The sequence below is a fragment of the Xyrauchen texanus genome, chromosome 45 (assembly GCF_025860055.1).
Source record: "Xyrauchen texanus isolate HMW12.3.18 chromosome 45, RBS_HiC_50CHRs, whole genome shotgun sequence".
NCBI lineage: Eukaryota > Metazoa > Chordata > Actinopteri > Cypriniformes > Catostomidae > Xyrauchen > Xyrauchen texanus.
The window spans coordinates 8,191,900-8,210,124 of NC_068320.1; the positions used below are offsets into that span (position 1 = coordinate 8,191,900).

Sequence of the window (18,225 nt, forward strand, 5' to 3'; positions counted from 1 at the left end):
CTAACTGCAAAAACTATGAAATGGACTCATTCAAAATGGAAATAGCTACATCAAACTCAAAATAAATGGCATGTATGGCATCAGCAGACAGACACAGATGCCCTGAGAGTGGTATATTTGACACCAATCTGCCCTTTGAAAATCAAATTTCCAATGTTTTTTTGAACAGCATTCTTCCACCTCAGTAATATTGCTAAGTTATCACACATAGTTTCTGATGCTGATAAATGAATCAATGCATTCATGACCTCAAGACTAGATTATTGTAATGCATTACTGGGAGGATATCCAGCAAGATCAATAAATAAACTTCCATTGGTTCAAAATGAGTTGCTAGAGTGCTGACTAGAGCCCCACTTTATTATCGTTACATTGGCTACCTGTTACATTTCATATTAATTGTAAAATTCTGTAAACTACAAATACAAAGCTTTGAATGGTCTAGCTCCACAATTCTTAAATGACCTTCTGACATGCTATATTCCATCACATTCATTACGATCGCAAAATTCAGGCCTGTTAATAGTTCAAAGAATATCCACAAAAGGAGGTAGATCATTTTCTTATTTGGCTCCTAAACTATGGAATAGTCTCCCTAACATTGTTTGGGACACAGACATACTCACTCAGTTTAAGTCTAGACTAAAGACTCATCTATTTAGCCAGGCATACACCTAATTTATCCATCAAATCACAAATATATGTTTCCATATCTCTAGCTCGGGATTCAGATGACCTGCCGGCTGAACTGTGATGCACCTCAGTGATTGATGCCTTCATCACTTTTGTCTAATGATGGACTACACTCTTGAAATAGAATACATATACTATCATTTAATTGCCAACAAAAGCCTTCATCAGACAACTAACAAAGGACAATGGATCTATGTGAACTTCTGCAGTTAATCCAGGATGGACTTCAAAGACATTAGTCATTAATCTTACAGTACATAAAAAATATTTTTTTAAACACTGAGCTTAACACTTAGTTTACCAACTTTAAACCATGACTTGCACTGCACACAAATAACAATAACTAATGTTGGCATTATATTCATGCTGGTTAGCCAGAGGGGAACTGGCTCCCACAGTGAGCCTGGTTTCTCCCAAGGTTATTTTATCTCCATTAACCAACATCTTAAGGAGTTTTGTGTTCCTTGCCACAGTTGAATTCAGCTTGTTCACAGGGGTTCTAAATACAATTATTATTTAATTTTTAGACACAATTTACAATCACATTTAATCAAACTACACGATGATCACTCTAAGAATGTATAGATATTACAGTTTTATTTTCTGTTAATGCATAATTGTCAGTAAAGCTGCTTTGAAATGGTGTGTTCTGAAAAGCGCTATACAAACAAAAATGATTTGACTTGAATTTCTAATGTTGTAGTTACATTGTAAATACAATGTAATAACAATGTTATAAAACATATTAAAGCTTTTTCAGCCCTAATGTTGAATCTTGTCAATGTAGTGATTACCACATTTGATAAGTTATAACAGATAATCAGTTTCATTCAAGGCAAGCCTACAGATCAAGAAATGGCTACAGTTCTGAGGTTTCCAGGGCAAGACACATAACATGGCGTATATTATGCATGTAATGCGTTGTGTAAATGAGGTCACAACTTGGTAAAAATAAATTGTCCCCAAGACCAACTAAGGTGCACAAACAACAAATTGGAAAATTAAATGTTTCTCCGAGGTTAAAAGAATGAATACATCTTTAGAAAAGAATGTTTCAATAAGAGCAGCTTTGTAAAGTTGTGCAACCTTGAGGCAACATGTGATCTGTTCATTGCACGCTCTGATTTCATTTCTCTGAATGTTTCACTTGTGCATGAACAGAATGACAGAATGTCCCTGTTAGGAGACCTGAGAGGCTGCAACTGCTCCCACCCTCAACACACAGATGGTGCCTTTACATAACAGCAGCAATTATTGCGTCCTCATCATTTCTCAAATGAGGCCGCACTTCAAACTCAAACCATCTTGCAGCTGAATTTACCGCTCACAGGCAACATTATGACAAATGTATCAAAAGTCTCTTAAGGTCCGTTTGCATTCATTCAATTAATCATCACGCAAGCATCCTCTCAGTTGATAAGACAGTTACAAAAATGGACCATGTAATTGCGAGACTGTGAGATTTTAACAGCTAGCAATGATCATCGTTTTAGCATGTGACAGTCCAGCTCAAACATAATTTAAAGTCACCAGCCTTATTAAAGGGTTTGACCCTGTTTGAAAAGATTCAGTTATTCAATCCATAAGGAAATAAATCAAAAGAGCATCCGTAAATAAATAAATAAATAATAATAATAATAGTAAAAACTCATTATGAGCACAAAGGAATGTTGTGAGGGTTTAAAGATGCCAATTATGTTCTGACTGGTCACATGAATAAATTCAGTCTGTCAGTGAGTTATTGATCATGCGTCAGGTCTAAGTCTACTGAGCAATTGCATCATAGTTACACAGATGCAAACAGCAGCAGTCCTGGTTTATTAACCTCATTTGCCTCATTTTTGAGTTTTGAAATTAAAGTCCTAGAAAAACGATTAATAGAAGCCCTGTATTATATGATGCAAAAGAAAATGTGTACAATTGTGGAGGATAGAGAAGTTCTGATCCCCAATAACAAACAGAGCAATGATGCCAAGAGACTGTTAAAGAGAGTATACATATATGATTAATAAAACATGCACACTGCAACACACACACATGAATGCAAACATAGGAACTAATACATTTGGAGGGAAATGGAGCAGGCGAGGGAGGAGAGTGAAAGACAAAAGGCCAAAGAGATTGATGGGTATATTCAAATGAATACAGAGAACTGACAGAAACCCAATGGAGCGAGACAGAGAGACAGAAAGAGTCTGATGTAATCCAGTACACCACAATCACACACACACACACATACACACACACACACACACACACACACACACACACACAAAATCACACATATACATACAGTACCCACACATATCAATACACAGACAAACACATTCTTTAACACCGTGCACGTGCTCTGACTAAACACAACCACAATAGTTCTAAAATGCTTTTAGGATCAATAAATGCAAGAACTGAGCTGCTCCTGACACTCCTTGACTTCTCCTTTACACCAACATAAAGCAGGAATTACACACAAACCGCTGCAGTACAAACAGTACAATGAATAATCAGCCAGTTTCCCATGAGAAGAATATAGATTGGCAATTTAAACTGCATCAATGAAGCCATTAAAAGCTGAAACAGACTTTGCTGTACTTACCTAATTTGGGGAGGGAATATTTGACTTTGAAGTAATCCTGGTAGAACTGAAGGAGTCTCTTGGTGATGTGAAGAGCGTAGTCTCCCGATCCGCTCTGGATTGCATCAGGTCTGGCATACAGACGAATCTACAACAACACAATGTAGGAAGAGAGAGAGAACAAAAGTAAAAGGGTGTCAGGTGATGAGCGAACTCTTGAAAAAAATAAGTTTCTTAGTTTATTTCTAACCTGAAATCACCCAATGAGAACAGTTTTTGACTTAAAAGATTAAGCACTGAGAATAATCCAGGGTTCAGCACTGTGTATGTTTTTCAATCAATTGTAAACATGTAGTCTGTTAAAATAGCTTTTTAGACATTTGTCTTTGGAAAAAAAACTATTTCTTAAAAAGTTAACATTTAAATTGCAACAGGATAATTTTCTGTTTTTAACACAGACGTATTAGATAAGAATCAGAATGAGCTTTATTGCCAAGTATGCTTACACATACAGGGAATTTGTCTTGGAGACAGAAGCTTCCAGTGCACAAACAATACATATTATAATATAATAATAATAATAATAACAAAAATAAAAAATAAAAAGTGAATAGAAAATAAAGTATTTATAGAAATATGCGATTGGACAATTATGACTAGAGTTTATGTTGAAATTCTTGTTGCTTAGTTCCCCGTGCCTGTTTCCTGTGTTAGATTTGTAGTCCTTTGTAGTTTCATTTTATGATTACCCTAATTGTTTTACCCTGTTTTTCCCCAGGTGTTCCTTGTTCCCTTGTATACCCTTGTGTATTTAAACCCTTGTTTCCCCTGGTTTCTTTGTCAGTCTTTGCTATGTTCTGTGCCTTGTTCCCTGTGTTTGTTTCTTTATATTCTGAGTTACTTTGTTGTCCCTATTGTTTGATTAAAAGCTACATTTAGATCTTTAATCCTCGCCTGCCTCATTACGATATACAAATACATATATGTTATATACAGAGGCAAGGTAATGTAATGGCAGAAGAGGTATGGTATGTTGGCTACATATAAATAGATTAAGCTGTGTATTGCACATAATTATTGCTCAATGGGGCAGTTGTAACTGTTCATGAGATGGATAGCCTGAGGGAAAAATATTTTCCTAATCCTGACGGTTCTGGTACTCAGTGCTCTATGCTCTATAGTGCCTGCCAGAAGGCAACGATCGAGCACCATCTAGTAAGAAGGAATGTCCTCATACACTCAGTTGCAACACAGTGCAAAACACGCAGGAGGATAGGCATTGTTTCAGCAATGCGCATTGAATTATTTGTTGTTTACCTCACATGTTGCTGCTGTATCGATATCCTCTATAGCTGATAAAAAGATGAATGAGCTGCACATACAGCTGTGGAAATGATTCAAACCTCAATCAAATCAAAGTGATTTAAAAACAACCTGTAATTAAACAAACCGCTCAAAAGATGCTTCATTAATCAGCCATTGTTCAGACAGTTTAATCTGACGCAAGTGCTGATTGAATCATTTGTTTGTGTTTGTTTGAAATTTAACAGTCTTTCTGAGCATCTGCTCAGCATTGATCTCACTAACAAGCGTACAGTTTTTCTTACAAATGTGTGGAACAATGAAGCTTAAATCAATCCACTCAGAAGAAAAGAGCACTTGACATGATGAGTTATTACACTTTATACTATACGTCTGAATGTGAGAGATACTGAAACACATCAGCAGAAATTCACTTGTCTAATAATACAGGGTAAATTGTGTTGTGATCTTTACAAGTATGTGCAATCTGTGAATTCGATCTCCTCTTTTTGATGTAATAATAGGGTTTCGTGTTGATAAAACTAGATGGTCAGCAGCATAAGTTGTGTTTTGGATGCTGGTGTTGTAATGTTCGCTGTGAAACATAAAATGACGTTATTTAGATATTTGTATTCTTCTGCTAAAATCATAATTTTGTACATTAAATGCTGTAAACATGGTCTTTGATCAGGCCGAGTACTTCCAAAAATATGTAATGAGCGCATTTTGTATAGTGGTGTAGAATTATGATTTTTATATAAAAATTACATTTGCATTTTCTTCCTCATTTAAACAATATGTTTATGCACAAAACTAGCAGCACATTATGACTGCTACAGTGTTATTTTCCCAGCTGAATCTGCTCCTTTATGGCAATCAAATAAAGAGTACCACCCTTATTTTAGATCTTTACCACAACTACTATAAGGCAACCAGTAAAAAAAGGTCTTCCAGCCCTGTAGGTAATACTGAATGTGACACACTAGAGAGGCTACAGTGGTCAATACAGGTTTTAAAAAATGTCCACATTCACCAAAACAGTCATATGACGATGAATACATTATTTACACAGAGCAGCAGTCAAACTAAACTCTGTAGACTGATGATGACAGCTGAAACTAATGATCCAAACTCACACTGCAAATCGTTCAGGATAGCATACCATAGACGACACACTCTTTTTCTATCTGCTCTGTAAAACTGAGGTTTTTCTATATTGTAAGTTAAACACTCCCTGAGTCTGAAGAACATAACGTGTTGTATGTTAAATGACCAGGTTGTAAATGAACAATGTAAGACATGGAACATTTAATACAGGTTTAAAAATATTCCACATTCACCAAAACAGTCATATGATGATGAAGACATTATTTAAACAGAGCAGCAGTCATACTAAACTCTGTAGACTGATGATGACAGCTGAAACTAATGATCCAAACTCACACTGCAAATCGTTCAGGATAGCATACCAAAGACGACACATCTTTTGATATCTGCTCTGTGAAACTGAGTTTTTTTGTTAAACACTCCCTGCGTCTGAAGAACATAAAGTGTTGTTTGTTAAATGGCTTGGTTGTAAATGAACAATGTAAGACATGGAACATTAAAGTTGAACATTAAATTAATTCTAAAACAGAAATGTGGTGGAGCTGTACTTGTATGTCTTTTGACAGCATGTAAAATAGGTGCCAAGATGGACGCAGAGTGAACTGACTTTCCTTAAAAGGACTTTCATACTCTCAACCAGCTATCAACAGCAAGATCTGATAATTACTGCACATTAATGTGTGTGAGGTAGATGAGTGTTCACCATAAATCCAGAATAATAGCTCACATGAGGGGCTTCCCTGCCGCTTCAATGTAATTGATGGGGAAACTAGTGTGTGCTGTGAGTCTAAATGCTCTAGATAGAAGCAAACATTACAGTCAGCATGGCAGAGATGATTTGAAGCAGATACAGTCTTAGTATAGTATGAGGAGGCCAGTCAAGGTCACACAGTAGGAGTCAGTGAGGAAATATCAGGAAGTGTCTAAAATGACACACATAACTCTAACTTTCAAAGAAACAAACAGATGATATGAGCTACAATGAAAGTGATACAATGAACATCAAAACTGGAGGTAAAAGAGTAATCAAATTTTCCACATTACTGGCTGCTTAACACTTAACTCATGACCTAAATTCATATAACTCCATGCACAACACAAATATAGTGCTTTACATGTAAGACTCAACTAGAGTTTGATGTTAGAATGTTAAGCTAACAACACTACATGAAGAACCACTAAAATACACAGCACTCACAAATATTGGGTAAAACAGTATTTCAAACTACATTTTTTCTATAATGTTCAGAAGTGAATGTAATATATGTATAATCAACATTTCTCTTACTTCATCCTCCAACAATCAGCTGGAGCTGGGGAGGAGGAGGGTTTCTGAGAAAAATCTAATAGTGTGCTGCAGTGAAACTGGCAGGGTTGGGGAGTAACGGGATGCATGTAATGGGATTACATATTTAAAATACAAAATAGAAGTAACTGTATTCCAGTTACAGTTACAATTTAAATAATTGGTTATTAGAATAGTTACATTCAAAAAGTATTTTGATTACTGAAGAGATTACTTTGCATTTTATTGTCATTTGTTTAATTTAATATGTAGTTATTTCTACCCACCCATCACACAAACATGATGCTAGATTGTGTGTAGCTTCCTGTTCACAAGGAAAGTGTGAGAGGGATGTCTGCAGTTGGACATTCTGGTTAGACTATTCAGTGTACAGATTTGTGAAGAACACACTGCTGGCTTCCAATTGTGTACTTTTTTCTGTTGTAGAGATGGATTGAGACTATGGCTCCCAGCTCAGCACCATCAAGAGGAGGCTGCTGATGAGCGTAGGTTCATAACAGAGGAGGACAAGGTCATGAGGGTATGAACACACAGGAGGAAGATCTGCTGGAACAGGAACTTCTGCAGGAAGACCCGGACCATGAGGAGATGGAGGATGAGATGGAACCTGATCCCCAGCCATATATACCCATCAACTGGGTATATATGAATGTGTATGTATTGTTTGTTTCTATTTCTCATATGACTGATACTCACAGTAACACTAACACTGTTACTCTTATTATTTTAAGGCACAGGTCCCAAGTCAGCTAGAAATTATAAACACTTCCCTGACTTCGTTTCATATCCCTCCTACTCTGACATCGATTCACAGGCACCAAAACCTCTCCCATTTAAGCCTAGCCATGTATTCGGTATCGACTTAGGTAGCGTGTGCCGGCTGTGCGCTCAACCTCCAATATGATGTTGCGAGAAATTGACTTTTTCATGCTGTTTTTTACTCAGACTCTAGTTGCTGAGATATACAGCTTTACAAACTGTCAGGGATGGGAGCTCGTCCTAAAGTATCCATCATATACCAGCTACCAAGGAGCTTGGATGGAGGTGACCCCCAATTAATTAAAAAAATGTCTTGGGTTGCTCATTTACATGGGGTTTTCAATTCTCCTTGATTCCCATCGTCATTGGGGAACCAAGTAACTTCAGGGCTCATGGGCGAGGGGATTTATGTTGCTAAACCACTACAAGGTTCTTTAGCAGCTCTACATGTTGTAGACCCTACCATAGAGGATAATCAGGATCGCCTTAGGAAGTTGCGTTATCTTATGGACCACTTCAAACAAAAATGCAAGCAGCTCTTTCAGCCTAACCAAAATCGTGCAATAGATAAACGTATGGTCAAGTCTATAGCTAGGTCAGGATTTAAACAATACACAAAAGGCAAGCCTACATGGTGGGGTTTTAAATTATCGGTAATTGCAACATCAGACTCTGGGTATACTCTCGACTATAATATTTACACAGGTAGTCATGATGGGCATGTCACTGACTTGGCACCAAAGTACTTGAATTGATACTGTAGCCATTCAAAGACCAGGGCCACAATTTTTGGTTTGACAACTTTTACACGTCCCCAGCTCTTATGGTTAAGTTGTTAGAAATGGGAACTAATGCCTGTGGGACATACAGGGTGAATTGTAATCTGTTTCTAGATAAATTTATAGATATCAAAAGATGGGAACACAAGACAGCTCGTGGGGATATAAGGTGGTGTAGGAAGGACACGCTTGCATTTACATGCCTCTGCAATTTCCACAATGTGAATGGCTCAACCGAAATTACTAGGCTTGTAAAAAATTATGGCGGCTGGACAAAAGATATAGCCCTCCAGCCCACTGTCATTAGCGATTATAACAAAAACATGAATGGTGTTGATAAGTCAGACCAAACTATAAAATCTTACGATGTTCTCCAAAAAACTCAGAAGTGGTGGAAGACTTCATAGACATTGCCATCGTCAATAGTTTCATATTGTTTAAGGTATGGCAACACATTCATGTGGCACCAGTGGATGAGCGTAGATTGGTGAACTTAACCCAGATAGATTTCAGAGAAAACCTGACTCGTCAGCTCGGTGGTATCGATATTCACGCAAGTTTCCCTTTGCATACACTAAAGCCTGTAGTCCCTCCTTTGCATCACCACGCAGCCTATGTCCCTAAATTTGAAGAGTCCTCTTAGAGATGGTGGCTATGCTATTGGAAATGTAGGAGTGAAAATAAAACTAAATTAGCTTGTTGAATATAATTGCAAAAGACTTTGCTTGGTTCGTGATAGAAACTGTTTTCAGTCTTGGCACTCGGCTGAGTGTGACCAGTTTCCTTGGCCTTGGTTTGGCTGTGTTTACTGGTGTTTTCGTCCTCGCCATGTGCACTCATGCCATTCAGGTGTTTTGTTGTCTTGAGAGCATGTGGCTTTGTTTTGTTTCTGTATTGCATTATGACCCTCTGTCTCTCTGTGTTTGCCCATTATTAGTTAATTTGTTATACCTGCCCTGCATTAACTTGTATGATTTCCTTTCCTTTACAGTATTGTGTGTTTTGTTTTCCAGTTGGTCCTGTGTGTTTGTTTATTCCAGTCAGTCTGTCTAGTTTCCTGTCCTGTTTCCTGCCTTCTGCCCAAGCCCTGGATTACCTTTTCCCCCTGTGGGGTAGTTTATGTATGCTCATTCCCCCTTGTGGGAGTTTTGGTTTGTTTTTTCCCTTTTTGTGATATTAAAAAATCCTTTGTTTTTTTAACTCTGCACTTGGGTCCTGAAACTCATTCTCTGATCCTGACATATATACTGTATATATATATATATATATATATATATATATATATATATATATATATATATATATAATACACACACACACTAAATAATAAATAACAAGTCCATGGGAGTGAATATGTGCAGTAGCAATTGAGTAGATAAGTCACAATCGAGCTGATTGGCTAACAGATAACAGGTTCAAACAACCTATCAGCTCGCGCCACGTAGAATTTCATGACTGAACTTCTCTGATCATGTGATTGGAAAGCTTACAATGAGACTCACCACAACTCCATTATCTGTGATTGCTTCTCTGTAGGTGAAGTTGCACACGGCCCAGGCCAGGTAGTATGTGGACATGCGGGGCGTCCTGGAGAAATGGTTGGTCACCCACCCATCCTCTTCAGACGTAGAGGACTCCACTGGCATGTTGGACAGGGACTGATACGAGCTCTCGTGTCTCAAACTCACTCTGAAAGTGGCTTTATAGATGGGCTCATCGAAACACGGGAACGCCTTTCTTGCGTGAGTTGGTGAGAACTGCGTCACAGCAAGATACCTGCAGAATAATACCAGAAATTGAGAAAGAGAGAGACAGAGGCAGATAAAAGAGAAATAAAACTCAAATTGAAAAAGTAATCTCACCTAAATTTTATGAAATTGTCACATGACTTTACTTAATACAGATAAAGCTGTACTCATCAGGGTTGTGAGTTGTGAAGATGGACAAAACAGTTGCAGCTTCTACTAAATCGCTTATTACACATCAAATGTTAACAATATAACACATTCCCCAAAATTGAGTGTTGTAGTACTACCACACAGAAATAATGACATATCTGTATGTCTTTGAAACTTCTATCACAGCTGTATATTTTAAATCCATCTGTGAAAGCACAACATAAAGAAAAATAGACAGCATGAGCCAAATCACATGACAACGAAAACATTAACAAGCTGTTCAATGTTAATAGTTACCTTACATTTAGTTGGATTGGTGAAGGCAGTGAATTTTAAGTGGATCATTAATAATTTACCAACAGGCATATTTTGGATATCGCATTTAGGCTGCCCATAAATAACTGCAGAGTCTGGAGTTTGACTGCACATCACTGTAGAAATGATCTGTTAGATGTTAAGTTATAGAGCAGGAAAAGAGGTCAGGGGAGGAGAAATAGTGAGACACAATATTTTGACTACTGTACATTGCTGTTCAAAATCACACATACAAGTTCATTTCAAGGTGTTTCCAGTGAGCTCGACTAAAGGATATCTAAACCTGAATCAAATTTTAGAATTTTGCCTCTGCCACCCACAGCATGTGCACCAGAGGGCAGGAGATGTACTGTGCTCTCTTGACAGCTTTTTACTAACACTGGAAGCCAATCATGCAGCAAGATTTAAAAATATATATATATTTGTCCCATCCGTCTACCTCCTCTTCATGTTTACCATTGAAAGATGCTGCATCTTAACAATGTTCACACTATTTAAAGGTTACAGTTGAGATGCAGACAGTGGGTGTTGGTGGGTGATCAAAAAACAAAGTGTATACAGCATACAGTATGTTGAAATTAGATCAACAGGTGGTGATTCCACAAAAAGAGGATACCAGAGTGAAAATCCCTGCTGTGATACACATGCTGCTGCTTCAGTTTGTTGGTTTGTTGTCTGCTGTTGTGACAGGGCTGTCCCAGCTTCAGCAGATCATTACAACATCACTGAGATGCAATGAAATGTCAAATATATAGGGTGATGGATGAGGAAATGGTGACTAAAAAGTTATTTGGTAAACTTCTGTTAAATCCCCAGAAGACATCTGTATAGCCTTTGGAGTTGAGAGAGCTACTGCAAGACACTGTCTGATCAACACTGTCATGGTCCTGTCACTCTGTTAGTCTGGGTTTTTGTGTGACAGGACCATGACATCATCCTATGTCTGTCTTGTGTTTCGTTTTCTGTCTCTGTGTGAGCGCACTGTTTCGGTTGTTATTTCCATGCCACACGCTCCTTTGTTGGTCTCACGTTTCATGTTCAGAGCATGACTTCCCGGTCTGGTTCGGTTTCGGTTGGTGTTGGGATCCGGACACTCATGCTCCATGTACTGTCTGTTATTGATGTGAGTGTCATCTTGGCAGCATGCACTCATGTCAATAGTTTATGTCTATCTCTTGTGAACACGGGTGTGCCTCGCGTGATGTCTTCACGCTGCGCTGAGGTTTGGTCACTTCGGTCTGAGTTGTTGGGTTTGTGTGTGGCCGAACTCACGCACAGGTGTCCGGTCTTGTTTTGTCGCCTGTTGCATGTACGCTCAGGCTTTGTCTTGTGGGGGAATGAGTGGCATCACTTTGTTTGCCATTGCTACGCATTCTCTTATCTTGTCTGTAGGTTGGCCTGAGCCAACTGTCTTGGTGATGTGCGCTCATGCCATTTCGGTGTTTGTGTCTTGTGAGAGCACCTGGCTTTGTTTTGGTTCTGTTGCCACGTGTATCTCAATCTTGCATCATACCCGCCTCCTTGTTTGCCTATTATACAGACAGGGCAGGTGTGTTCATTAGTCACACCTGCCCTGTCTGTTAACCTGATTGATTTCTCTCCCAATTTTAGTCTCCTCATGTGTGCTGTTCAGTGCCAGTTCGTCTTGTTTCTTGTCTCATATTGGTCCTTTTTATGTTTGCATCCCTTCTCGGTCTGATCGGTCCTGTATCCTGTTACCTCTACCCCAGCCTGGATTATTTATTTCCCCTATGGGGTAGTTTATGTTAGTTTTGTTTTTTTTCCCTTTTTGTATTAATAAAATTTCCAACTTCATTCAACTCTGCATTTGAGTCCTGAGCCTCAGTGACAAACTCAATATAAATGATGATGCCACATTCATTTCAAAGCTGCTCTTCAATGGATCTTACAATATCAAGAGCTCATTCAGTGCAATGAAGATTCAGTTGGGATTGATGAAGTGTCATTATACAAAGCCCTTAAACATGCTGTGTTTACATCTGAGAGCAGGTCTAAAGTTTGGCACAATTACTCGGTTATTGCAAAGACAAAAGGGGGCAGCTAGTTGATGCACAAAATATTTAAAAGTTTGGCAATGAAAGGATCATTTTTGGGTATATCAAATGTGGAAAAAGCTGAGGCAAAGATGCTGAAATGCTTAAATTTGTTCCTGTCAAAGGACAAAAACAACTACAACAATGAAAAACAGTAAGATGTCATGCTAATATGCAGGAACAAGTACATATTCTGTGCTGTCTTCCTAAAACCTCAGAAATATAGGGAGGTAAAGGACATTGTAAACACAAGGTCCTGCATACTTCATACGATATAACGAACGAACGGGTGTGCCATAATTTTGAACAAAATCTGGACAAAACCATTGTTTTTTTTAGTTTGTTTCAGTAGTTTGTAACGGCTTGAAAGAGCGAACTTTTAGGAAAATTTCTTACCGGCTGCTAAACACCTTCTAACTACCATTTGTTCACATCATTGTTTGGTGTGACCTGAGGCACCACCTACTTCGAGGCTTGCAGCTAATTCCGTTTATGTTGTTAAATCAGTCAAGATCAGTCAACATGAACACACTGGCATTATTAGAGAGCTGGTGTAAACTTACCTTCATCTTTTATACACCAATGTGGCAGGGCAGAGGGCGGGGCTGGATCGTAATATAAAACTTAAACAAAAGACAAACGCACACATATGACTGACATGTCCGTAAACTATCTCTCTCTCCCGCACGATCCTCTGCAGTCGACCTTTATCCCTCTCGGGAGGCTTGATTAGCCTAATATGGGACAGGGTGTGCAGGATCACAACCCGGCCCGCCCTCCGCCCTGCCACAACCTATCTTTGCAGAAGTATCAATGTTAACATAAATCGCAATAACAGCGTGTATTTGGCACTTATTATGGCCATGAATAGCATGTTAGCACATTAACATCATGAGTGCAAAAACATTACAAATTACACATTATCTTCTGCATATATCCAACACACTCTCAAGGCGAAATCGTAAGGATTTGTACAACGTTTCTAAATTTGGCTAATTGGTATGATATCGTGCAACTGCACTCGTTTGAATTCCAACGACATTCACTACAGCCAATGACGTCGCTGGACATGGTTTCATCTAATAGGCGACAATTACTTGCTACTGTCACACACAACAGCTTCCTTTCATGTTTATAAACTCTACTGAATGGTTAAGTTTAGATAAGGGGTTTGTAAGGACATAATATTAATAAGTATGTCCTTAATGCCTCGTTCCGCATTATGTGTTGAGTTTATGTGAACAACTTTGTGCAAGATCATATGAAATAGCCAACTCGTTTTCATTTTTTCATGAGATCAGGTTGATATATCTTACCTTTAATCATTATCAAGTAGTTAAAATAGCTTCTTTTACTGATACTGTGTGAATTCTACTTATAGAATGAGGCATAAAGTAAATGATAACACGTTTTAATGTCATGGCAGGTGTCTGAATGTATGTCATTGCTCAGCTGTTTTTGAATATCTTTTTACCTCTTAACATAGAATGAAAAAAGAACATCTCCATAAGTGTGATAGGTCCCTAAGTGTTAAATGTTATTTTAATGGACTTTCCCCTCATCAAAATGTAGGATGGTAATCATTGTTTCTATTGAAATACCACAGCTAATGCAGTTCCTACAAACAAATATGCTAGCTTTGTATTAGCCACCACTGGCATAATGAATAAATTAACGAAGTATTACATGTAAGGAAGATTATAATAGAAATCTAGGGGTAACCATCTATAACAAGCATAATTTCACAGACCACATCTCAAAGACTCTACAATATCAGGAAGATAAGACCCTTCCTCTCTGAACATGCCACACAACTTGTTGTTCAGTCACTTGTCATAACTAGACTGGACTACTGTAACGCTCTCATTGCAGGCCTCCCTGCATGTGCAATTAGACCTCTGCAAATGACCCAGAATGCAGCAGCACATCTGGTCTTTAATGAACCAAAGATAGCATGTGTTACACCACTCCTTGTCTCTCTCCATTGGCTGCCGGTTGATGTACATATAAAATTCAAGGCTCTGATGCTGGCATACAGAACAGTCACTAGGTCTGCTCCAGCATACCTAAAATCATTTCTGCAGAGCTACACCACCAGAAGCCTGCAGTCGGCTAAGGAATGTCGCCTTGTTGTACCAACACAAAATGGCACCAAAAAATGTTCCCGGACTTTCGGTTTCATCATACCAAGTTGGTGGAATGACCTTCCCAACTCCATACGTGAAGCTGACTCACTGTCTGTCTTCAAAAAATGACTTAAAACACATCTTTTCCATGAGCACTTAACCAGTCACTAAAAAAAAAAAAAAAAAAAACATGTTGCACATTAATCTGTTTTGAATACTATTCTGATGCTAATGAAACTTTGTAATATGGAACTTTTCGTACCAATGTCTCCTTAAGATGATTGGCTTATATCTTCCTATTTTGTAAGTTGCTTTGGATGAAAGCATCTTTCAAATCAATAAATGTAAATGTATGATAGCTTCTTAAAGTGCTTGATCAAGATTCCATATTAACTTACTACAGTTTAACAGTAACATTAACTGTCATAGAGTCATTCTTGGGATTCGGTAATATTTCAGTCCCCGAGATTTCTTAAAGGTTTTTATAAGATATTGATACGTGCATTATAATGAACTAAAATAATTATGTCATTAAAATATTCTTTATTATAAAATAAAGTTCTTTCTATCAGATATCAAGTATTTTGTCATGTCCCTTTAATATTTAACTGAATTTGTACCTAAAAAAAATATAAATAAAAAAAAAAAAATAAAAAAAATTATATATTTCATAAATAAATAAAACAGGGAATAAAGTATTGTCTCTCAGTCTGAACCCAACCCCCTCACACCATCCAGAAAATGTACAAAATATCATTTGAATTCATAGTTTTAAAGTGTATTATAGTCAGATGGGCATGATCAAGCCTAGAAACTCAACTCTGTCACATGAGATTCAAATGTTTTTCAAACTTATATTTTAATATATCTACATTTTATGCTTGCTATGTCGTCTTCTGTCCAACACCATTAGAGGAACAATGGCTACTTTGTAATAAAAAAAACAACAACTCTGCCACATTTGTCATTGTAAACCTGTGACATGGTTGAGTTACGCACTACATTTATGAATGCTGTAGCAAAAATATGGAATTGTCAATAGGTTATATTACAAATTATATATATTTAGTGTACTTGGTGAAAGTGGTGGGAGAGTTGTGATGGGTTGAGACGAGAGTGACATCACTGGATAATTCAAACGGACACAATTATAAATCCATATGTCCAACTGGGTTGACCAAAGAAATGTGTCCAAATCAGAAAATAAATAAATAAATAAATAGAAATAGAAAATGATAAAAGGGCTTTGATGCCTGAGGAAGGAAAATATGATTTGCTGGAGGTTTAATATGTTCCTATGGTTGTAGGGTATGCTATTCAGACAAATAATCAAATGTAGTTCAAAAAAAAAAATCTCTAAATAAAATATCCTAAATGTCGGACATCACATGGGAATAACATTGATAAAGACAGTGTATAAGACATGAACTCAATTACCTTCTCTGTCCATGCAGCATGTATGAGCTGCGGAAAAATCCCAAGAGTTCATGTTGAATGGGCGCATGAAAAGTGATGTTGATCTTGTATGTTCTGAGGGGCTTCATCTCTCTGTGCAGCGCGAGCACATACACCTGCTTGGGCTGATAGTGGAAGCGTCGCTGGATCCTCATGGCACCTGCAGCTTTCTTACTGTCGGAATACACCAGCACTTTCTCCATCTCCAACCTGTCCGTGTGCAGCACGATCAACTTAGTGGCGCGGACGCATTCAAACTCAATGTTCACCTCACCGGAGAAGGTGAAGTTCTCCATGTGCACGGACAGTTGGAGGTCGTAGTGGCGAGGGCGCAGGGTGGCCGGTAAGCGCACATGTCTCCAGGGCTGCTGGACGTCCTCTGAGTATTTGCTGCTGTTCCCGTCCCGGGACTGTTTCACTTTACTGTTACTGGAGCCGTTTGCGGCTTGATCCCCGCTGCTGTCCCCGGCGCATCTCTCGAAGCTCACGCTGAGTGTGATGGCGATGGCCGTGACGATGATGAGGGTGAGGATGGAGATGGCGAAGCCCAACACGAGTCTCTTGTGCACCGTGATGTGCTGTTCGGTCGTGCGGGGCCGGACCACCACGCTGTCGGCCCATTGATCGGACAGAGCCCGTCCGTTCCTCATGCTCGTGCCCTCAATACCCATCGGTACGAATCCTCACTGCATTAGAAAAGAGAATAACATTACAATTAAAAGCAATGCCGCAGTTGGATATTTTCAAACTAGATATATTATATATTGTAAGTTTATATGAAGAATATGATCATATGCGGGATCGTCGCTCCACCTCAAAACTACAGAGGATGAATGATCAGACGTATTTAAAGGGTGATACATCGTGCAAAGGTCATGCAAAACCATGCAAAGAGTATACTTTTACGAGATTATGACCGAAAAGACTACGTTTCAGCATCCAAAAGGGTGCGCAATACACAATAAGAGACATACAGATCAATAAATGAGCTCATCGACTGAAATACAGAGTACGTACTGCACGTGCACATCCCCACAAATCCACGATTTCTCCTCTGACATCTGATTCTTATGTGGATTTAGTTCCAGCACACCTGATTCATAATCAATCACAAGATTTTTTGTGAATGTCTGTTCTCTGCTCTCATTTCCCCTTCTGCCTCCATCCTCATGCCTGCTCTCTCTCCCCCTCTCTCTTTCTCTCTCTCTCTCTCTCTGTGTGTCTCTCTCTCTCTCTCTCTCATACATATTTTGCCTTGTGTTTAGTCGAGTTGCATCAAATTAAACAATGAAATATGCATACAGATCAATTCTTCTCTTTCAAAAATAAAAAGTGCTGAAATGCATGAATGTGAAACTTAAAAATGAAACTCAGACAAATTAAATGTAATGGAAAATGAGACATGCATTTGAGACATGTAGGTGTCAAATCTTATAGCTGAGCTGTGACAGTATTTTCAGCACAATCATTATTACTCATCACACGAATAAATACATTAGAAGATTTCTGTTGTGTACATTCACAACAAAAGCATTTCAAAGGAGGTGCAGAGACTAACTGAATAAACTACATTGATGTGCTTTATTTTTTAGCCTGTCAAAAGAGAGCCCAACTTATTTTTTAAACATGTGTAAATATGTAAAATGAAACAATTTACTGCTGTGCAATGGTGTGTGTGTGTGTGTGTATGTTTTCATAAATCTTAACATAATGAATCACATTCCTAAAGTGAACTGCAACAGTAAACTGAAGGCTGCTGTCCATGGTTCTGAAACAAACAGTTGCATGAATTTAATGAGTTTCAAAATTTTTCACATCATAAATAACTGCCTGTGGCATTGGTGATCTTTTCCCAC

The 18,225-nt window shown here is 38.2% G+C and overlaps 1 protein-coding gene across 1 annotated transcript in view; it reads right to left on the minus strand.

Annotated features, from left to right (window-relative positions):
- LOC127637423 (thyrotropin-releasing hormone-degrading ectoenzyme-like) overlaps window positions 1-17,492 on the minus strand; it is a 162,296-nt gene extending 144,804 nt beyond the window's left edge. The window contains exons 1-4 of the mRNA XM_052118465.1: window positions 17,387-17,492; window positions 16,352-17,055; window positions 10,024-10,297; window positions 3,290-3,416 (exon numbers count right to left, since the gene is read on the minus strand). Of these exons, the coding sequence (XP_051974425.1) occupies window positions 3,290-3,416; window positions 10,024-10,297; window positions 16,352-17,040 (1,090 nt within the window). The 5' untranslated portion in view covers window positions 17,041-17,055; window positions 17,387-17,492. The remainder of the gene's footprint in view (window positions 1-3,289; window positions 3,417-10,023; window positions 10,298-16,351; window positions 17,056-17,386) is intronic.
- Window positions 17,493-18,225: the final 733 nt, after the last annotated feature.